The sequence below is a fragment of the Pleurodeles waltl genome, chromosome 4_1 (genome assembly GCF_031143425.1).
Source record: "Pleurodeles waltl isolate 20211129_DDA chromosome 4_1, aPleWal1.hap1.20221129, whole genome shotgun sequence".
Taxonomy (NCBI): Eukaryota; Metazoa; Chordata; class Amphibia; order Caudata; family Salamandridae; genus Pleurodeles; species Pleurodeles waltl.
The window spans coordinates 49,448,603-49,472,940 of NC_090442.1; the positions used below are offsets into that span (position 1 = coordinate 49,448,603).

Here is a 24,338-nt window from a genome sequence, read left to right on the forward strand (position 1 = left end):
CCGTGTGTTACCCCTAGCTCACAGTCAGGGACTTTGACAGAGCGCTACAAAGGCGTCCTGTACATTCCCTTAGAAGGACCGTTCACGCACTGCTAAGTAATTGTTTTCTGAGTCTCTTTTTAGGAACACAGATTTGGTAATATATCTTTTTTTTTACAGTCGTGGCAGATCTGAAAACAACTGTTGCACCAAACATCAAGGAAGAGCAAGAAGATTGCTCTGTGGACGGCCAGGACTCGGAGACGAAAGGAAGCACCAGTCATCCTGTAGGTAAGTAAATGACACCAAAGATAAATAGGCGAGAGTCCTCCTTGATCCCACCCATAGCACAGAGTTTAATCTAATTGTGCTTCAGTTATTGGAGCTTCAGTGGAGGCCGCCGGCAGGAAGAGCTGAGCTCTCGGATCACCAGAAGGAGCTAAGGGCCTGATTTAGATTTTGGCTGACAGGTTACCCCGTCACAAGGGTCACAGAGATCCCGTCCGCCAAAACATAAATCTAATAGGAAAAAATGGGATTTTGATTTTGGCTGACAGAAATCCGTCACCGCTGTGAAGGAGTAGCCCTTCCACCGAAATCTAATTCAGGCCCTAACTCATGGCCACCTGGCCCATGTACAGGGACAGAGACTTGCTCAACCTCAGTTTTTTAACCCTATTTTATTACATTTTGGTGTTGTTATGCACCATATAAATAACACTGGTAGCAATTAACAGTCTGACACGACTCCAGTACAAGTCACACAGGCTCATTCCCAACATTTCGGATTTATACAAGTGCAGAAACCTCCCTATAAAGTCCATAGTAGTACACTTTAGGAATCTCTCCTCATTGCTCCTCCCAATAAGACCTTGTAGAGTGGACACCCCCTTCCTCTCTGCATCTTCAGCAAGCTCATTCGATGTTTGAGAATTCTTTCTATGGCCCATTCATTGTCGAATTTCTTCAGACAACTTACGTTATGTCGATTTGTATGGCGCACTTGTCACCCCATGGGTATCCAGGCTCTGGAGCAGGTGTGTAGACATGTGACCCCCGCAGAGTTATTTGAAGAGTCGGGTCTTTAGCATTGTTCGGAACTCTAGAAGTGAGGAGGATGCTCCAATGTCTTGCGGGAGGTCGTTCCATGTTTTGAGGGCAATGCAGGAGAAGGGTCAACCTCCGGCTCTGCCTTTGTGAATGTTGGGAGGGGGGTGCAAGTGAGTGGGAGGCTGAGCAAGGGTTTTTATGTGTGCACGAGGAGTTTCAACTGCCTGAACTTGTGAATGGGCAGCCAGTGGAGCTCCCAGAGGTGCGGTGTGATGTGGGTGTGGCATGGGAGGGAGTATGAGTCTTGCAACATCGTTTTGGATGGTCCGAAGTCTGTATAGGAGCTGCTTGGATATTCTGGCGTAGAGTATGTTGCCGTAGTTGAGCCTCCTTGGGATGAGGGCTTGTGTGATGGTGCATCGGGTGATCTGTGGCACCCACTTGAAGATTTTGTTTGTAGCATTTAGAGGATATGGAAGCAGGAGGCACTCACCTCGTTGACTTGTGCCATCATGTTGCGCTTCTCATCTAGGGTGATTCCAAGGTTTCTGGTGGGGTTGGTGAGTATTGGTGTTGGTCCTAGCTCCGATGGCCACCAGGTGGCATCTGAAGAACAGCACTTCCATTTTGTCGGAGTTAAGGTTCCAGCAGTTGTTTCTCATCTAGTCTGCAGCCATGGTCATGCAGTTCCATCAGCGAAAGGATGAGTTGTGTATCATCGGCGTAGGAGATGATGGTGATGCTTTGGGATCGCATGATGTCTGCTAGCACTGTCATGTAGCTGCTGAGCAGGGTTGAGCTAAGGAAGGACCTCTGTGGGACCCTGCAAATTAGGTTCTTGGTCTCTGATGTGAAGAATGAAGGGTGAACCTCTTACTGTATACATGCACTTCTTTGCCTGCAAACGCCACTCTAGGTTTGCTGAGCAGTATCCACAGTAGGAACCGCTGGGCTAATCGATGGTTGAATAATTTCCCTCTTTGCCACTATTAGAGCAACATTGCACAGTAGTAAAAAGTATTTTGGCAACATCTGCCTGTCCCAAATGCCCAGAGTCACCAGCACCGGCCCCGGGGTCAGAGTCTTGCCTATTACCATTGAAATTTGGAGGCTCACTTGACTCCAATAGGGCTGGAGCCGCGAGCATCCCCACAGGGTGTGCAACAATGTGCCAGTTTGTCTGCCACCTCTCAACATGTACCAGTATCTACCTTTCCATGCGGGAGAGTCTGGTCCTCGTAAAGTATGCCAGTGGAGTATCTTAAGCTGCACCAATCAGAACCCAGAGGTAATGTCCACCTCCCAAGGGTGTCAACATGCCTCCCCCCAATCGATTTCCTCCAGGATTCCTGAATCTCTATCCCATTTCTCTTTTTACAAAAGTAGAGAGAATGGGCTATTGCTTATTAATGTTCTGTAAATCTGTAATACTGTGTGTCAGTGCAACAGGGCTGCCAAAATTCTAAATTCCAACAGAGTCTCGGCTGCCACTTCCCACAACCTGTCTCCATATCCCACCAGGGTATGTTTCACCTGTGCGTATCTATAGCACTGTGATTCCACCAATTTGCATTACCTTTGTAGCTCCTCAGAGGAATAAAATTCCCGGGATTCTCATTTGTCCCCCCAGTTTTGATATCCCCAGCATTGTCTCTGCCACGCCAACATTTTCAGATCTGATTCCCATAAGGGTGTTCCTTCCCATCATAACTTTCACATGGCCTCCTTCCAGATTTTAACCACGACTTCTGTAGGACTGGGTGCCCAAATGGACCTGAAGGTACCACACAGGTGGTGTAGATAACCCCTTGATCCCATGCGTGTGTCTGTCCACCTATAGAGCCAGCTGTTGCTGAGACTCAAAGGCCAATCCGTTCACCACTAGTAACTACACTGCCTAGTAGTACAGGAGTAGGTTTGGGAGGGATACACACCACTCATAGTGGGTTCCTGGTAAGTGCTGATAGAGCTATTTGCGAGGTGCCCCCATCCCATAGTAACAATCTTGACACTGCTTTTAATGCCTGAAAGAATGCCTCGGGCACCTCGTAGGGTGTATCCTGCAGCAAGTACAAAAAACGTGGGCAAAGTGATTATTTTGTAGAGGGCTGCTCTAATCAGATCCAAGATAGGAACTTTATGCCAATTCCCCACACCAGTTTTGTATTCCTTGAGAACACTTCCTAAAGACTGCATCCAGAACTCCACCTGATCAAGTGTTGTATAGCTTCCCAGGTAGACAAACCTCTCCCACGTCTAGCATAAGGAGCATTCCCAGCCCAACTGCGGGGGGGGGGAGTGCCACGGGATGATCAGGAACACAACAGACCTGTGCCAGTTAATGCACTCCCCTGAATACCTTCAAAATATATGTAGGATCTTTAAGATTCGAGGTATGGAATGGATCGGGTCTGCTAGATAGAGGAGGAGCTTGTTGGAGTAGAGGGAGAAAATATCTTCCCAGTACAAGGGCCCGCCATATCCCACAGGTCTGGGCATCCACTCTTTTCCAGATCCCCAATGGGTCCCCTGCCAACACAAACAGCAGGGAGGAGAGCAGGCACCCCTGCCTCGTCCACCTTCCCAGCTCAAACACCCACTTCACACTCCATTGACTCTAACCCATGCCAGGTGTCCAGTGTAGATGAGTCGAGTCCATGACAAAAACTCTGGCCCAAACCCAGGCTTCTGCAGACACGCCAGCAGGTAATGCCACTCTACCAAATCGGATACCTTTTCGGCATCTAGCGTTAACAGGACCGCATGCTCGCCCAAACTATCCCTTCTCGCCAGACATCCATAAAACCGCCTACGATTGAATCACGTGGACATCAGGAGATAGAGCTTGAGGGGTCTGGAGCTATTAGCTTGTCTATGACCCGGATCAGGTAGTTCATCAGCACCTTCTCCAGAATCTTCACTTCCAGATTAAGTAAAGTGATGGGTCCATATGAGGCATACTGCTCTATCGGTTTTCCTTCTTTATAAATCAGTACTATAGTGCCCATCCTGAGATTCTGCAGCATAGATCCCACTCTCCTTGCCTCATAGCTCAGATCCTTAAGAGGTTCCACTACTTTACTCCCCAGGCATTTAACGTGCTCGGTCTCTTGATGCAACATGCTTGCAGAACTATACCCAGAATTAAGCATAGGTTTACTTCCGCAGTGCTGTGTCCTGGTACCCAAAGTAGTAGCTTGGCTTGACTGTGCAGCAAAGTCAGCAGAGCATCAGTGGATTCGATCCCTGCTCTCAAACACTTTGAACCTATTCCCTGGACCATGACAAATGAATCCAGCGGAAACAGGTTATCTTTTGCAAGGGGACAGATGTCTTGGTACCTTTCCCAGGATCACTCACACCACTTTTATTGGGCCTTGGGGAGCATGGGTGGTGGTGGTGAGCCCTAGGTAGGGTCCTTTTACTACCACAGCAGAAGAAAGGCTGCTCAGAACTGCACACATGGAGTGAGACCTTGTACTCCTAAATCTTCTTGCTAATGATGAAATTGGCAAACTTTCTAACTAAATTGAAAGTTATTTGGTTATAGCAGGTCTTTGTACCAGTGGTCACACACAGAGTGGAGAGCAGCACTTGTGGCTGCCCCTCAGCAAGACACGCAAAGTTTATGAGGGTCGTCTGCTGCGAGCAGTCAGTGACAGAATACGGAATACTAGAAGCATCATAAGCTGCCCAAGCTGAAGAATGAAGAAGATGGGGAGAATTCTTTTAAAAAAAGATCAAAAGAAATACCCAAGTTAGGACATCACTGAGCACCAGAGAAGCAGGTTCTGATCTACACCGCTCAGCAGCAATAAAGGCAACTGCCTTGGAGTTCAGATGTGCAGAGAAGGGAGTGTGCCAGGTACTTGTTATAGGTGCTCAAAAGCATTGGAATGAGAGCAATAAAAACATTTTCCGCTCCTGCTACCAGTGGTACCAGGTAACTTGTGAATGGAGAAACGCATTATATTTAGAAAATAATCCGTATAGTGTAAGCAAACAAAAATATTATTCAGTAAAATAAATGATTAGTATATAAGGCCCCATAAAGGTTGAAAAGCATTGAGTATAGAGATCACGCAGACCAGTGACTGGTTGAGTGGAAGATATAGAGAAACATATATATGTGTGTTCCATGGCATTTGTAGCTGCAGATACACATGCTATGCATATCTCTTCCAACATCTAGTGTTGGGCTTGCAGTGTTACAAGTTGTTTTTCTTCGAAGAAGTCTTTTCAAAGTCAAGGGATCAAGTGACTCCTCCTCTCGGTTACCCTGTGCATGGGCATCAACTCCATTGTTAGATTGTTTTCTTTCGGCTGTCGGGTTTGGACGTGTTTCCTCTCGCTCTGAGATTTCGAATCGGAAACCTTAGAAAACTCATTTAATCGTCAGTATTGTTTTGATCGCGTTCCATCTAGCCTCGAACCAATAGTATAGTCGGAATTTAGATTTCGCCCTTCTGGGCACGCGCACCTGACTATGGCCTGTTCGAACCTACCGCGTGGAAGCCTGATGGATAGGACTCCATTTCAATTCTGCCCTCGGTGCCACGCAAAGTTTCCCTATACAGACCAACACCTGGTTTGTAATCTGTGTCTTTGTCCGGACCACCGGAAAGAGGATTGTGAGGCCTGTCGATCGTTTCGATCCAAGAAGACCTTGCGGGATCGGAGAGCCAGAAGGTTAGAGATGGCGTCAAAAAGTACAGATCATCTCGACGTCATGGAAGAAGAACAGGCGCAGACAGCAGTCTCCATCCGAGACACCGACTCCGAGCAAAAATCGGAAGAAGACAGGACTATCACTGCTGGCCAGCACGTGAGTACGTCTGCCCCTACAAAGGCCTTGGGTACACCACTGCCAGAAGGCCATGGTTCGACCCGAAAAAAGACTGTCATTGACCGACCTTTGGGTTCAGTGCCGAAAAAGGCCACTCCTCCATCCACTTCAGAGTCAAGTAAATCGGTAACAAGTTCCAGCTGCGGTGGGGGATCTGTTGCGGGTGGTAGTGCATGGTGGGTTTCTTGAAGGTGAAGTGGATGCAGCGGTGGTTGGTCCAGTCGAGTTCGGTGGTGTGGCTGAAGGTGATGTGGCTGCTGGCGGAGAAGATGGGGTTGAGCGTGTGTCCAGCGGAGTGGGTGGGTGACGTGACGTGCTGTTTAAGTCCGAGGTTGTCGAGCAGGGCGGTGGAGTTGCTGTCATTAGTGTTCTTGAGGTGGAAGTTCAGGTCTCCGAGGAGGATGTAGTCTGTAGGCGCAAGAGCTTGCGTGCTGACAACGTCGGCGATGGAGTCACTGAACTGCGGTCGAGGTCCGGGTGGTCTGTAGATGAGGGTTCCTCTGAGGGTGGTCTTGGGATCAATGTGGATCTGGAAGTGCAGGTGTTCGGCAGTGCTGAGGGTGTCTTCGGTGTTGGTCGAGATTCTGATGGTGTTCCTGTGGACGATGGCGATCCCTCCTCCCAGTTTGTTGGTGCGGTCTCTGCGGGTGATCTTGTAGCCGTCCGGGATGGCAATGGCGATGTCGGGTACCGAGGAAGGGTTCATCCAGGTCTCCGAGGATGAGTCGAGAAGGTCCCAGGGTTTGATGGCGTGCTTGTGGAAGGAGCGGGTGTTAAGAAGGATGCATCTGAGGTGGTTGTGTCCGGCCGTGGCGGCGGCTCAGGGCTGGTAAAGCTGCAGCTGCGGCAGGAGAAGGGTCCGTGGATGAGCTATGGGGAGGCCTGGAAGCAGGTGGCGTGGAGGGTGTTGGCGCCATAGTAGCGTCGGGCGACATGGCGGTCACAAGGGCAAGGGGTCTGGCGCTGGGCGCGGACGGGCTTGCCTCTCGCGCACCAGCGGCATGGCCGCATAGCGGCCGCCATTAAGAAGGGGAGGTGGTGGGGAGGAGCAGCTGGGAGGCGGGAGCGAAGCACGAATGGGTGAGCGAGGGGCGGGGCCACAGGGGACGCAGCGGCAGGAAGAACGAAAGGGGAGGAGGCGAAGGCAAAGGAGACACAGAGAGAGCGTGAAAGGGCAAAAAGCAGAGAAAAACAGTAAAGAGGCATAAAAAGGTGAAAACGCAGAGAAAACAGTAAAGAGGCAGATAAAGGTGAAAAAGCAGACACAAGGCAGACTCAAAATACTTACGGCTCACCACTGGCCACCAGGGATGAGGCACAGGTGGGAGCTTGCAGGTGGAGGAGGGCCTCGAACTCGCAGCAGCAGTGAGGGCGGGGAAGCGGATACAGGCACAGACAGGTGGAGCTATGTGGAGTGGGGAGCTCTCCTGACCTCAAAAATAGGTCCAGGGTCGCCCAGAACACTTTCACATTGTAACTATGCAGGACGTCATTCCACTACTACAGAAATAAGATTACATGACTGCTTTAGACCTCAAAGGTGCGTATTTCCATATACCCATCCATCCAGCTCACAGAAAATACCTCAGGTTTGTCATAGCAGGAAAACATTACCAGTTCATAGTTCTACTATTCTGCTCAAGAACAGCTCCAAGAGTGATCACAAAATGTCTAGCAGTAGTAGCAGCCTACTTAAGAAGGCAACACATTCACATCTTTCCATATCTAGACGATTGGCTAATAAAGTCAAGCAATTTTACACAATGCCAACAACACACTCAGGGCCATATTTATACTTTCTGACGCAAAACTGCGCCGGCGCAGTTTCGCGTAAAAAATAATAACGCCGGTTAGCGCCATTTTGTTGCGCTGTGGGCGGCCGTCAAATTTTATACTTTGACGCACGGCGGCGCAAACCACAGGTGTGAGTCATTTTTTTTGACGCACACCGCAGTGTCAAGTCGTAAAGCAAAATGACGTTAGCGCGGCGGAAATGACTGTGGGTCGATTTACGACCCCGCAAACCGGATATGCGGTGTTTTTTGACACAATAGCGTCAAAATTCCCCATGAACACAGCCATATCAGCAGAGGAGAGCCAAAATGGAACCCAGATGCCTCTACAGACCCCAGGAAGATGACAATGGACCAGGAACCAGCCAGGAGGATCCACACAAGAACCAGGACACTTTTAAGAAGAAAAGAAAGTGTTGCTTTAGTGCAGAGGAACAGGAAATTCTGGTTAAAGAGGTGACGGAACACCAGCCCTAATTGTTTGTCACCTCAAAATTGCCAATCAGTAGGAGAGAGGCTATATGGCAACAAATTGTCGACAAGATCAACAGTGTGGTAGAAGTACGCGGAACAGTCATCGAGTGCAAGAAACGCTGGCATGACTGCAAGCGCAGGACCAAGGAAAAGATGGCCAGGAACAGGAAGGCAGCACTGCATACTGGAGGTGGGAGCCCAGCACACCAGGAGGCCCTGGACCATATGGAGGAGATGGTCGCAGCCGTCATCCCCGAGGAGATCGTCACAGGGATTCAAGGACAGGACAGCGCAGACTACCAGGAGACAACACACATGCAGGGTAAGTCGATTGGGGAATTAAAATGCACTAATGTCAACCGTAAGCGGGGGGGGATACTGACCACAAAATGCATGGAAGTCATCATATACATGGAGTGGCATGGGTAAAGGGGTATGGCATGGGGGCATGGCCTGCACAGACAGAAGCTGGGGCACACCATTACACTACACCAACAACAGTCCCATGGGGGCATGCTGCCATGCCAACGATGGAGCAAATGTAAAGCCAGGCCAGGAGGGAAGGGAACAACGTCAAACTGACATCCCGGCACACGTCAGCCACCATTCCCCCTACATTAACTAGGGCCCTATGAACAACCTCTAGTCATACCGACAACTGGAATGTAACTGCGACAATAGTTGCCACAACCACCTCCGCTCTGTGTGAACCTTAAGTAGCCAATGGCAGTAACTTCCCCATGGATCATACACACCTAAATTAGTGGGTTGATGATGACAACTCCAGTAATCCCCTGAAACAAGACAAAGGCCCCAGTCCTGTAAAATGTCAATGCCCATAGTTGCCGCAAACATCAGCCAATGTCATCAACAATAGGAGCTACACAGCACTATGGACATACCCATGCTGCATATGTCAGGGTCCATCCTGTGCCTGGGTCACAATGTAACATCCCAAATGTCATACTGCTCAGACAACAGCATTGAGGACACATGTAACTGGTCACTGAAATACACCTGCACAGTCAGAGGAGGAAATAGGACACTGATACGATTATCAGGGCAATCCAATGTACCACGCATTCCCAACATCAGCTGTACACATTACCAATGCCAACATCCAAATCGTGCCATAACAATGCTATGCATAGGATACGCTACATGTCAACTACATTTAAGTGGATGTGAAAGATCAGAGACTGGGGCAGGTCCAGATTGTCAAGTGTGCTGCCAGTGCCATCAGAGCACCCACAGCCAGTGAAAGGCCTCACCATGAGAATGGATGTGGACGGAGAGTTGAGTAGGACAAGAAGGTGGCAATTCACTATTTGGCCAGAACAAACACCCAGATTAGATGATGCTGACAAGTCTAATAACTTACCACAATACATGTGACATGCAGGTGGGCCATAGGCCTGGGAGAATGCCCATCTGAAAGACTGGAGCAATGAACACGAAACAAGATCACAATATGAATTCATCACAAGGCATGTCACATCACTAATGCCACAACACACACACACACTAATTGTACCCCGTTTCATTGCAGAGGAAGATGGATCTCCTGCGGATATGCCTGTCCCAGAATACCCTGATGACATGGATGACGAGCTGACAAACATTCCCCAGCAGACCATCCAAGAGGTCTTTGGAACCCTCCAGACCCCACCTTCAGTCACAAGGAGGAGCACAGAACAAGCAGCCATCACAGAGGACCCACCCACCACCCCAATTGTAAGACCTGCCAGCTCCAACACAGCTGAGGACTCAGATGACACAGGCACCAGCTTTGAGAGAACTGTAGTTGGGGTACAGCGGGAGCTGGCCAATGAGGTGCGGGTAGGGATGCAAACTATGGCAGCCAGCCTAGAGGGGTTTCGTTTGTGCATGATGTCATCTGCAGATCAGGCAGCAGCTATGCAAGGGCTAACATCTATCTTGCAGGAACAGCAAAAAAGCCTGAAGGAATTCAGCACAGCTGTAACACAGTTGACCCAACACCTACAACAGCAATCCTGTCAACGCGTGCACGAATGCAACATTGAACCCCTCAGGGCCGACCTGGCTGCCTACCATCGTGATGTCGCTGCTATTCTCAAGAATCAGCAGATCCTCCTTGCTGCAGTACTGCTCTTAAGACCTTCACAGGTAGCAGTGACCGGGATGTCTGACTCCACGTCTTCTAACACTGAGGTGTGTGTTGCCCCTTCACAACCACCACCAACAAGGACAGAGGAGGCAACACACACATCAGAAGAAGACATGGAACAGATCACATTCACACGGAAAAGAACCCGGAAGCACTAGTCCCTGCCACATGGCCAACTATTGCCAAGGTCCTGCGTTTTGTAACATGCCAGTCTTACAACAACTCTACTCAATGACTGTTCTGCTAACCACTGTATATCTTGTCAGCCTGCCCAGTGATTGTGTCTCTCTTACTCATTGGCAAATCCTGTCCCTCTGCACTGTCTGAAACATCACCCCAGCATGTCAAAGCATTTCCTTAACCCCTTGTGAAGGATCACAATGTAAGATGTCACTATAATGGACTCACAATCATGGACAATGTACATATAGCACTACAGCACTTATCAATAAATAGCACTTACACAATAAATCTGACTCTGGGTAATGTGACACATCAACTGCGCAGTAGATAACTGAAATGTGCCTACTGTCCAATAACGTAGCTTGTCAATACAACTGTCCTGATTTTATGTAGTCAGATAAATCTACACAGTGGCCAGGATTGCATCATACTGTGCCCTTCCTGAGGGTAATATCTGCTGAAGTGAGAAACCATACACCATCATGCTGTGTTGGACAGAATAATGCTTCCTCAAGGGATATCTAAGTCATCAAATAGTGGCAGCAAAATGTTGTCACCATGCAATACTAACACATATAACAGTGCACACAAATCTAAGCTAACACTACAAAAACTGCATGAATGAAGGTGTTTGAGTTTACATCCAAATAGGTTATCATGCTGAACAGTGTCACAAATGATTTATGTGAGTCATGAAGACAAGACTACAAGAGTGCTTAGGACAACTCATCTTATAAGGGTGTCCTTGAACATCACATTGCAGTTAGACCTAAAACTGTTCCACCAATACCAAGTCTGGAAGCACCGTTTGTGACTTACAAAACATACTTACCGACAAAAACACGTTGGGATCCATATTAACTGTGATTGGTGGTTGCAACGAATGGTGGAATCTTTGCAAGGTAGCTCTGGGGTAGCTGCCAATCTTACAGCTCAGTTGGGATTTGTTCGTAGCATAGGACACAAATGTAATAGAACAAAATTCATGTACACTAATGCCAAGGCCATGATCAAGTAGCATTTAACACATCCTGTAAAGGGTTAACTATATATTTATTAAATGGTAATCACAGAAGAGGAAACTGAGGGAAAAGTCTTACCTACCCTAATCTACCCTGACTACTCATTACCCACAACTGTCCCTAACTAACCTAACCTAAACTTACTTATCACATGTAACAAAAAGTTCTAAACATCAGCCCCCCACCTCCCCCCTAGGGGACGGGACACATGGAGGACAACACATGCTAACCTAAACACATACTATACTATCCTAAATAAATATATATATATATATTTTTATTTTTTTATTTTTTTATTTTTTATTAAACACACAAGAACCCCAACATAGCCCAACACCCACCCACCCACACACTTAATAAGTAAAAATAGAAAGAATCAGGACCCCCCACCCACTAACACTAACTAAACTAACAGACTATACTAACCTAACACTAAGCCTCCTAAGCCCACTAAGTATGAGAACAAGGAAAGAGGAGGGAGGGGAGGGAATCATGTCCATTGTCATCAAAGTCTAGAGGGTGGCCCTCCGGAGGGTCCGCTTTATGGACTTCACACGCCTGTTAATATGGCAAACATCCCGGCTCAGATTACTGATCTTCCTCAACACACGGTCCATCTTACGTTCCATTTCGTGGAATGCTGCAGGGTCAACTGTTGGAGCTGGGGCAGTCTGGGTACCGACGGAGGAGGTTTGTGGGCGTGTAGAGCCAAGGCCAGTGGGCTGTCCTGAAGCTGTTGCAATGCTGGGGCCTGGAACTACAGCAGACGTTGGGACAACAGTCCCAGCTGTGGGTGTTGCCTCCTGGGTGGAACTGGTGGTTGTGCTGGTGGTGGCTGTGGTGGGCAAAGTAGGGCCACCCTGTGGGAAAGCCCCCCATGCCCCGGAGGCCCATTCATGGCGGTATCAATGGGCCGTCCTCCTGAACCCCGACTCTACCAGCAGGATATGTTGATATCTCATGGCCCGCCTCTGGAACTCACGGACCTGGATAGGAGTCATGTTTGCAGCTGTGAAGACAAATGCAAATAATTTACATTAGGAACTGCATTGTGTGAAATGGCACAAGAAGTAAATCAGACGATACATCTACTGTACTTGTAACAGCTCATATCACCATACAGATCATTGTATGTCCCTGAGGAAGTACATGGCAGGCCAGCCTACAAAGGTCACATCAAACATAGCACATCCAAAACCTATGAGAAGGGTAACAACTGGCATTGACTTGCCATCTGAGTTCTGCCAGTTATCAGCTAACAATCATGCTGCATATCCTCCGCCAATACCTGGGCTACAAATGTCAGTGTACGGAATGCAAAACTAAAGCCACATGGTCTGCAAGTTGTAACTGGACTTGCCAGTATAGTACCCATGTGCCATACCTGAGTGTGTGTATACTAGGTTCCGACCAAACAGTCACTTATTCACATGTATGTGTAACATACTGGTAGCATCAGTCCTAGCTACCCTATTCACAAACCCATGCCTGTGTTTGAGGGGGGAGGTGGAGAAACAACTAACAATTCTAAACAACATGGACACCCAGGAGTGTATAGAAAACTCCACACGTGTTTGGCTCTACACACACACCACAGGTAAGGTCTATCAACAATTAGGAGTCTGCAAACCCTTGACCAATCATAGCGCCACACATGTCAGGAAATGCAGAGCTTGGTATACAACATATACTTCCAGTAAGGCATGACTTACACCAGACACAGAGTTGCAAGAACACCCATGATCATGATTAGCATGCACACCTAGGCCATTGCACTCAAGTTCCACATACCTGTAGCACTACATGTGGAAGTACATGCTGCTAGGAAGTTCTACCTACAGTTTAATAAGTACTTTTGTGAATAGGGAAGCAGAAGTCTGTTGGAAAGCGATTTGCAGTACCAGTCTGGTAGAATGTGGGTCTGACAGGCTGACTAAATCTGAGCTGAGTTCCAGTGCGACTCTTGTTGATACAAGTGTTATCCACATGATTCACCCCAGTACTCATTGTGGGGCCTACAGGAATGACCTACAATCCCTAGATAATACAATCGGATAAGCATTGGCCAACTCAAAACTTTTGAGAAACTGAAATCCCACTCATGGAACAAGACAAATGATTGGCCAGCGCATCACACCTTGCTATGTGTTCAACACACAGGAGTCCATCACACATCACCAGCAAACACAGCACATTACAGACATATCAACACTTATCATACTGTGCCCTTCCTGAGGGTAATATCTGCTGAAGTGAGAAACCATACACCATCATGCTGTGTTGGACAGAATAATGCTTCCTCAAGGGATATCTAAGTCATCAAATAGTGGCAGCAAAATGTTGTCACCATGCAATACTAACACATATAACAGTGCACACAAATCTAAGCTAACACTACAAAAACTGCATGAATGAAGGTGTTTGAGTTTACATCCAAATAGGTTATCATGCTGAACAGTGTCACAAATGATTTATGTGAGTCATGAAGACAAGACTACAAGAGTGCTTAGGACAACTCATCTTATAAGGGTGTCCTTGAACATCACATTGCAGTTAGACCTAAAACTGTTCCACCAATACCATTTCTGGAAGCACCGTTTGTGACTTACAAAACATACTTACCGACAAAAACACGTTGGGATCCATATTAACTGTGATTGGTGGTTGCAACGAATGGTGGAATCTTTGCAAGGTAGCTCTGGGGTAGCTGCCAATCTTACAGCTCAGTTGGGATTTGTTCGTAGCATAGGACACAAATGTAATAGAACAAAATTCATGTACACTAATGCCAAGGCCATGATCAAGTAGCATTTAACACATCCTGTAAAGGGTTAACTATATATTTATTAAATGGTAATCACAGAAGAGGAAACTGAGGGAAAAGTCTTACCTACCCTAATCTACCCTGACTACTCATTACCCACAACTGTCCCTAACTAACCTAACCTAAACTTACTTATCACATGTAACAAAAAGTTCTAAACATCAGCCCCCCACCTCCCCCCTAGGGGACGGGACACATGGAGGACAACACATGCTAACCTAAACACATACTATACTATCCTAAATAAATATATATATATATATTTTTATTTTTTTATTTTTTATTAAACACACAAGAACCCCAACATAGCCCAACACCCACCCACCCACACACTTAATAAGTAAAAATAGAAAGAATCAGGACCCCCCACCCACTAACACTAACTAAACTAACAGACTATACTAACCTAACACTAAGCCTCCTAAGCCCACTAAGTATGAGAACAAGGAAAGAGGAGGGAGGGGAGGGAATCATGTCCATTGTCATCAAAGTCTAGAGGGTGGCCCTCCGGAGGGTCCGCTTTATGGACTTCACACGCCTGTTAATATGGCAAACATCCCGGCTCAGATTACTGATCTTCCTCAACACACGGTCCATCTTACGTTCCATTTCGTGGAATGCTGCAGGGTCAACTGTTGGAGCTGGGGCAGTCTGGGTACCGGCGGAGGAGGTTTGTGGGCGTGTAGAGCCAAGGCCAGTGGGCTGTCCTGAAGCTGTTGCAATGCTGGGGCCTGGAACTACAGCAGACGTTGGGACAACAGTCCCAGCTGTGGGTGTTGCCTCCTGGGTGGAACTGGTGGTTGTGCTGGTGGTGGCTGTGGTGGGCAAAGTAGGGCCACCCTGTGGGAAAGCCCCCCATGCCCCGGAGGCCCATTCATGGCGGTATCAATGGGCCGTCCTCCTGAACCCCGACTCTACCAGCAGGATATGTTGATATCTCATGGCCCGCCTCTGGAACTCACGGACCTGGATAGGAGTCATGTTTGCAGCTGTGAAGACAAATGCAAATAATTTACATTAGGAACTGCATTGTGTGAAATGGCACAAGAAGTAAATCAGACGATACATCTACTGTACTTGTAACAGCTCATATCACCATACAGATCATTGTATGTCCCTGAGGAAGTACATGGCAGGCCAGCCTACAAAGGTCACATCAAACATAGCACATCCAAAACCTATGAGAAGGGTAACAACTGGCATTGACTTGCCATCTGAGTTCTGCCAGTTATCAGCTAACAATCATGCTGCATATCCTCCGCCAATACCTGGGCTACAAATGTCAGTGTACGGAATGCAAAACTAAAGCCACATGGTCTGCAAGTTGTAACTGGACTTGCCAGTATAGTACCCATGTGCCATACCTGAGTGTGTGTATACTAGGTTCCGACCAAACAGTCACTTATTCACATGTATGTGTAACATACTGGTAGCATCAGTCCTAGCTACCCTATTCACAAACCCATGCCTGTGTTTGAGGGGGGAGGTGGAGAAACAACTAACAATTCTAAACAACATGGACACCCAGGAGTGTATAGAAAACTCCACACGTGTTTGGCTCTACACACACACCACAGGTAAGGTCTATCAACAATTAGGAGTCTGCAAACCCTTGACCAATCATAGCGCCACACATGTCAGGAAATGCAGAGCTTGGTATACAACATATACTTCCAGTAAGGCATGACTTACACCAGACACAGAGTTGCAAGAACACCCATGATCATGATTAGCATGCACACCTAGGCCATTGTACTCAAGTTCCACATACCTGTAGCACTACATGTGGAAGTACATGCTGCTAGGAAGTTCTACCTACAGTTTAATAAGTACTTTTGTGAATAGGGAAGCAGAAGTCTGTTGGAAAGCGATTTGCAGTACCAGTCTGGTAGAATGTGGGTCTGACAGGCTGACTAAATCTGAGCTGAGTTCCAGTGCGACTCTTGTTGATACAAGTGTTATCCACATGATTCACCCCAGTACTCATTGTGGGGCCTACAGGAATGACCTACAATCCCTAGATAATACAATCGGATAAGCATTGGCCAACTCAAAACTTTTGAGAAACTGAAATCCCACTCATGGAACAAGACAAATGATTGGTCAGCGCATCACACCTTGCTATGTGTTCAACACACAGGAGTCCATCACACATCACCAGCAAACACAGCACATTACAGACATATCAACACTTACTGGAGTGGTCGGGGTCCTCAAATGTAGCCACCTCTCCCACAGTGTAGGGTGCCGGTCCACCTGTAAGGCATGGAAGGAAGAAATGTGCTCAAAATCTGTGCACTGACCAACAATTCCAAAGACATAAACTATGTGTAAGATGACATAAGTAATTAAAGCCACTCAGACATGATGATACTGCATCCGATATAGCACTGCTAACATGTACATAGCATGGGTCTCCTGTGACAATTATACACATATATGCACAAATGCAGTGGCCCTATAGCTATCATGTGGTGGCAAACATGCTCCGTCATTAGTGATCAGAAATAATAATGGAGTGTAATTGTCTCATCATGTGCATCCAAGAGAGACATCCAAAGCCTGGTTACGTGAGGACTGCATAACCAATCAAACAGCCCATGTGGCCATGACACATTTATTACACATAGGTACAATATACAGAGGGGCAGGGACTTTTGTAAGCCCTCCTGTTGTTACAGTTTCTTCATTTGATGTAGGCCAGCAATGGTGATTTGCACCAACCATGGAGATGTGAACCCATGCACATACCTTTGGACTGCTATCCCTAATTGGAATGTGGCACAACTAACTCCAAATACCAGTCTAAGATGTTAGCTGAGGGCACCTTACACCTTTTCACGATGTTTTCAAATCCATATCTGACATGTATCCCAAAAGATGAAGGACCACAATAATCCCTAACATTCATAGAACTTCCATGAACACTTTCCTTCCACACTCACCAGACTGACATTAGACATATGTCTGGGCCACTTTGCTATCATCACGTTAAGCCAGCACTCATTTTCTGCATCATGTAGTGTTTCTAAAGTCAGTCTAGCTATTGCGTCAACAAAGTTATCCAATATTTTAGTACATCTTTACTACTCTGGCAAATGTGACCTATATAGACGTAATTGGCTCCTATTTTGTTTGGTTGTCTGACACAAAGGCAGCACCAATTTACTGAACGGAAAAGTATCCTGTAAGTTTGCAGAGTACGTGCTTCCTGACAGCTAGCAATTGTGATTCTTCACATAGTGCATCAATTACCCAGTATGTTTCCGCAGCATTCCACACAGTCAGCAACTTAGCTGGCAGATATTGTACAAATCATCTGATGTCACTACAGAGCATTTAATCATGCACATTTACATGATTAGTACTCATCAACAGGGCCACCAATCACTATTCCCATGTGGTCCAGCAGATCTTGCTCCCTGGTGAGGAGGTCAGCCCACCGGTGCTTCAGTTGGTGGTCACTCCTCTGGCTGGCATACACGCACTGCAGGTGATGCAGCACCTTTCCCCACTGGATTCTGCGCGCCTCAGTGTGGTACCCCTGTATCGCCCTGCCTCGATCATGAGTGGTAGGAAATGGCCCACAAGCCATATAAAAAACCCCAACTCCTCCTCACCCATCCTGCCAAGATGTGGCCTACCAGACATCTCGGCAATGAAAAGGGGAATAGGGGATAAAGAAGTAGAAAGGGGAAAAGGGGGAAAGTAGGGGTACAAAAAAAGAAGAAAAGTAAACTTAACCACTAAAAGAGCCCAACTATCCCCAAACTAGCACTACCCACAACAGACTCCCACAAACAACAAAAACAATAGAATACTGGACACATGTAAACAAAACACACTAGGACACTAAACAACAACAATATTTATTTCACAAAATGACAATTGAGATAGCACACAGGACACAAAAGCACAAAATCACTGGACACCACTCTGAAAACAGCCACACAGTCTAGAAGATTCACAGACTGCAAAGTGAAAGTGAAAGTACACCCACTGTACATAATCTGTAAACAGGATATCCTATTACATCACTTCCTGCATAAAATGGCCGCCGTATTTCGCGTTATGAGTCATATTTTTTCAGGCATACAGTTTGTGCGTCATATTTTTCAACGCGCAGGAGTGAAAATTAGGCCGCAGCCAAATAATAGTAAATAGTCTGTGCAATTATTTGGATGCGGCCTAATTTTCACTGCTGTGCGTCAAAAAATATGACGCACAATCTGTATTGGTGGGGAAAAAATGACGCATAACGCGAGCAACATCAAAATTTCAGTGCATGAACTGGTTTTGGGCCTTTTTCCAGTTCATGCCATCGAACAGAAAATATCACTTACCTAGTGTACATCTGTTCGTGGCATGTAGTGCTGCTGATTCACATGCACCCTCCCTCCTCCCCGGAAGCCTGTAGTAGTTTAGCATTTGTACATACGTAGATACATTTACATGTGCATGGACATCTCTTTATATTCTTATACTCTATCACTCCTTCCTTCACCCTTTGCGGGAAAATAATCTAACAATGGAGTCGATGCCCATGCACACTGTAATCGAGAGGAGGAGTCACTCGATCCCATGACTCCGAAAAGACTTCTTCGAAGAAAAACAACTTGTAACACTCCAAGCCCAACACTAGATGTCAGAAGAGATACGCATAGCATGTGAATCTGCAGCACTACATACCACAAACAGATGTACACTAGGTAAGTGACATTTTCCATATATGTCGAGTACAGTATGACAATAATAGGAAAGCTGAAGGTGAACTGTATCACTGACTCTCATTTGTGCCAGGCAGGAATTTTTGTGATATGACAAGCCCCCCCTGATTGTAAGCATGCCTTTCTAAGGGGTACAAAGAGCGAGAGCAAATCACCTCACACTTTTTTCAGAACTTGAGGGAACTCGCCACAGCTATTTAATGCCAGAGACCTAGGAACAAAAGGATGAGAAGGATTCCGAGCAGGGGAGAGTGATATACTGGCTTTACAGGAGCCTGTTTTGCTGACCTTGTGAGAAACTAGACCGAAAGGTCTTTATTAAGGAGGCCTGGAAGGGCTGATCTTGGTAGCTGAAGCAGCCTGGCAGGAAGCATTGTGACAGATCCTGAGCACATTTCTGAGAGAGTTCAGTGTATTGTAGACCCTGCTAGACTATGACGAATGGCCTCTGCATGGTAAACGGGCATGTACCTCTTCCCACCTCTTTCCTGACTGAAGGTGAAATTGGTATCCTGACTTTTGTTTTAGTCCTGGCCTCATGGTAATATAGCATGTACACAGAGGACTAGGTCTGCCCCTTACAATCTGAGGCCCAGGACCTGTTCTGTAGCCTGGAGGGATGCACCAAGCGGCTCTCATACACAGTGGACTATCATACTTTCATTGGTTACATCACATAAGACGGTAGTGGCAGCACACCATGTTTTGTGAACACAGTGCAAAAAAAACATTTTCTCTGTGTCAAAAAAGTGTTTCCTATTGATCCCTCTTCGTAAAAAGTCCACTTTTTGTGAGATCTGGAATCTTATGCTGTCATATTCTGTGCATGTCAAGCGTGCATGTTTGTGTGGTCAGTGTGTAGCACAGATACGATGGTAGGACATTGTGTGTGTGCGTATGTCAGAGTACTGAAGCCAGTGGGATCCATTTTGGATGCCTCTGGTTTAACATGGCCCAAGATGATGGGTGAGGATGGCTTTGCCATACAGGGGAAGTGTATCGGCTGCATTCCTGTGGCTGGAGGGTGGAGACCCACACACTGTAATGAGAAGATAGGTCCATGAGGGGCTTATTAGCAAGGTTTCTGCTGATGATTTCTATGATTTCTTCCTGAGTACTTCCATTTGGTGGGTAGTAAATATGACTGTAGGACTGGATTATTTGTTGTTCAAAGTGAGGAAGTGTCTTTGACCAGGTCTGTCCATTTTGTCTGTCATTGAATACTGCTTCAGGAAGATTGGTGAGCCATGAACTCACACTTCAGTGTTCCCTTCTTGGAGCCAGTTCTGTTGCTATCTGCTGTGAGAAACATTGCTTCGCACAAAATCTGTCTGGAAAATAGCCTAGAAATGACATTTGAAAGAGAAGCACCCCAACTGGTTCTGAAGATTTAGACAGTGGATCCAGCTCACTTAGTTCCAGTCCAACATTCTTCTTGACACAGGAAGGGATTGTTATAAAGTACTAGAAGAACTGCCGTGTAACCAGAGCTGGTGCCTGCCTGACAGCCTGTCTCCAGGAGTTGAGAAGACATCATCGGACACCTGCACTTTCTTTTAGAAGGGCTGTTAATCTGCATAAAATCCTAGATGCCTGTCTGCATGGATTCCTTCAGGAAGAGTGACTGACGAGAGGAAGATGCTCAATGTTTTCCAAGCATGGAACACCCTAAGGAAAGGGTTCACCCATTTTCTTTGGGCAATTTCCAAGTGAACTGTCTCACACCTAGCAGTCTGCCACAAGCTTGAGCTATCGGTAATACTGCTGCTGAAGAAACCAAAAACAATGTACCCCTGAAATGGGAAGCCAGGATCTACTGAGAGGCCACAAATGCCACAGAGACATCATTGCAAAAACAAACTGCTACATCCTATACCCGGTCCTCAACAAGCTATGAGGGCCACAGATATCGAAGATTAGAGCAACCAGACAGACATGCCCAGTGAGTCCACTCCATGGACTCTGATCCCAAACAAGGCTGGCTCTACAGTTATTGCAAAGAAAGGACTAATGCATTAAGGGTGGGAGTACTCCCTGAAGTGCATTGCAACCAAGAGGTTAGCCCTCCATAGGAGGACAGAGACTGGCGTATGTGGGCAAGACCACTGCGTTGTTTAAGGCTTTTTAACAAGAGGTGAAAAAGACATTGAACCGAATTGCTCCACCAGTGAGTGAGATTGCTTCACGTTGTCTGCGCCATTACCTAATCGTTGCCTACTTTGAATTGGTTTAGGAACTTTAGAGGTAAAAACTTGACCATAGCAAGAACGAGAGGGGTGCTAGGAAGAAATGGGGTGTAGCGCTTCTCTGTTAGATGCAACTACTTTCAACCCTGTATCAGGCTGTCATTGTGGTGTGTAGTATTTTGCTGAGTGATTAAAGTACTTTCATAAACAAGCACTCAGTTGGGCGTTCCGTTACAGTGTCTGATGTTTGGCTTTTGAGTTCTGAGCTCTTGAATAAACAATAAAACAAACACACACACTCTCTTTCTCACTTTTCGTCTCTCTCTCTCTCACTCTCTCTCTCTCTCTCCCCAAGAAGACTGTGACTGCTTACCCTTGCTATCTTGAGAGTCAAATATGGAAAGGGTTGGCTCAGTCTGTGGAATCAAGGTCACAAACAACCTCAACCACGACAGTTGTGGCCCAGTGGCCCCTGTCTGTTCTGTGGCTCCCGAACAATTTGACAGACTACCTTACTCTTCCTCCAATTGTATTGCCAATCATTTGCATGTCACACAATTGTACAAAACAAGCCAAATCCCACATTCAGGGATTTATGTGTGTGGCTGAAAGTCCTGGGATTGTCCTTTGGCAGAATTAGGTGATATCACTTAACATTTGAAGATTGTCCAATATGTGTCAGTGAAAAGTGTGAAACTTTAATTTTAGTAGAACTCCAACATCTTCCTGTAAAGAGAGTGTTCAACTGTGACATGTACTATCGTAGCTCTGTATTTATATTTTAATAAACTATTTCTCATTTTTAAACTTGCCTTTTTAATTTTATTCTGCAGCCCAGCAATTGGAGACAGGAAAAATGAATGAGAAAGATTCCTATACATGCTCTGAATGCAAGATGAACTTTACTCACAAGTCCACCTTAAAACAACATCAACAAATCCACAAGAAGCAAAGATTGTTCCCTTGTACTGAGTGTGAGAAGAGTTTTTTCAAAAAGGCAGACCTTGTAGGGCATCGGAGAATCCACGAAGGTGTGAGACCTTTTCACTGCAATGAGTGTGGGAAAAGTTTTACGCATCGGGCAACTCTTTGTCATCACCGAAAAATACACATAAAGGTGAGGCCTTTTCCCTGTACCGAGTGTGAGAAGAGATTTATCAGTAAGGAAGTTCTTGAGGTGCATCAGAGAATCCACTCAGGGCAGAGACCTTTTTCCTGCACTGAATGCGGAAAGAGCTTTACCACAAAGTCATATCTTAGAGAACATGAAAGAAGACACTCAGGTGTGAGGCCTTTTCATTGCTCTGAGTGTGAGAAAAGCTTTGCTCGTAAGTCACGTCTTCTAAATCACCAAAGAACACACACAGGTGTGAGACCTTTTCAGTGCACTGAGTGTGACAAAGCTTTTGCTCAAAAGTCAAATCTTCATCAGCACCAAAAGCTACACACAGGAATGAGGCCTTTTCCATGCACCGAGTGTGAGAAAGGATTTATTAGTAAGGCAAGTCTTCTTGAGCACCAACGAATACACACAGGTTTGAAGTCCTTTCACTGCACTAAGTGTGACAAACGTTTTACACAAAAATCTAATTTCCTACGGCATCAAATAATACACACAGGACTGAGGCCATATCACTGTAATGTTTGTGAAAAAAGCTTTACTCATAAGTCAACTCTTGTTTCTCACGACCGAATACACTTAGGAGTGAAGCTCCATCAGTGCACAGAGTGTGAGAAAAGCTTTACTCGAAAGTCAACTCTTGTAGTTCACCTAAGAGTACACACAGGGGTGAAGCCCTTTCGCTGTACTGAATGTGAAAAGACTTTTACTCAAAAGATAAATCTCATTGAGCATCAAAGAATACACACAGGAGTGAGGCCATTTCAGTGCAACGAATGTGAGAAAACCTTTGCTCGAAAGTTGGGTCTTCTCGAGCACAAAAGGACGCATGCAGGAGTGAAGCCATTTCATTGCAGCAAGTGTGAGAAAAACTTTACTCGAAGGTCAGATCTTACAAATCACAAAAAAATACACACTGGATAAAGACCATGTTTAGTCTGAAATTGGACCTTATTGAACATGTGAGAATCCACAAACGCCAAGTCTGTTTTGATGCCCTGCGTAGCTTCATAATTTTACACTGAACGCTGATATATATATATATAGTCTTGGATAGAATATGAATTCTATTACTGCATATTATGAGGTTTTTTGTATTCAATGTCGACAGACGATAAGCCAAGCGTATGTTCGGAATTTTAGGCTGGTGTTCAACTACATCTGTCGGATATAAAGTAAAGATTTTTTTTTATTATTAAAGAAGACATTTTTTATATATATATATATATATATATATATATATATATATATATATATATATATATATATATATATATATACATATTTACTCTTGCAACAATGATTGGACATTGATTATATTACCACATATATATTTGCTGTTTTTTTAAATTATTTAAGACTAGCGATGTCCCTTCATCTGATCTTTTCCACTGTCTTAAAATAAGACCCTTGCTTTTTTGAAAGGCTAAAAATTACAGCAAGATCGCCTGCCACTTTTTTGTTTTTATGTAAACAAATTAACTTTTTAATCTTGATTCAGTTGATTTGTTCTTAGTGGGTCTTGCAATGTGAACGTGTTTTTTCCGATGCTGAGCCAGTTTGTACTCTATGTCAGCCTCCTGATACACCAGAGGATTTCCTATCACACCAATGAAATGGACATGGTAAAATTAACTTTCATCTGTTTCACACCATATGGGTACAAACTTAATGGCAATCTTGAGCACTAATGCAAAGAACAGAGCAATACATTTGCACCGTAGCCATGTTTTCTAATAAGAATGGATGGTGCAAACATATTTTGCTACAGTGTATATTTTCTAAGTACCTTTGTGAATTCAAAAGCAAGGGAAAGAGATTGTTAACACACACTACTTGTCTGCTGTTTGTAATTCCTCAGGAGTGTGGACAGAAGGCTTTTCAGTGAAGAAAGCTCTGTTTATTAATAACCTTTGTTCAGAGGAAACTAGAGAATGGATTTTGCACAATTTTGTTCTTTGTAAAATAAAAATAGGGGCAACAGA

At 45.7% G+C, this 24,338-nt stretch overlaps 1 protein-coding gene across 1 annotated transcript; it reads left to right on the forward strand.

Annotated features, from left to right (window-relative positions):
* Positions 1-156: 156 nt before the first annotated feature.
* On the forward strand, positions 157-24,338 carry LOC138287372 (zinc finger protein 84-like). Its single transcript, XM_069227758.1, has 2 exons — positions 157-270; positions 22,067-24,338. Exon 2 carries the CDS (start codon positions 22,090-22,092, stop codon positions 23,275-23,277), a length of 1,188 nt encoding a protein of 395 aa, XP_069083859.1. The 5' UTR covers positions 157-270; positions 22,067-22,089; the 3' UTR covers positions 23,278-24,338.

Coding starts and splice junctions, on each gene's coding strand:
- LOC138287372 (XM_069227758.1), top strand. CDS start 22,090: ATGAATGAGAAAGATTCCTATACATGCTCTGAATGCAAGATGAACTTT.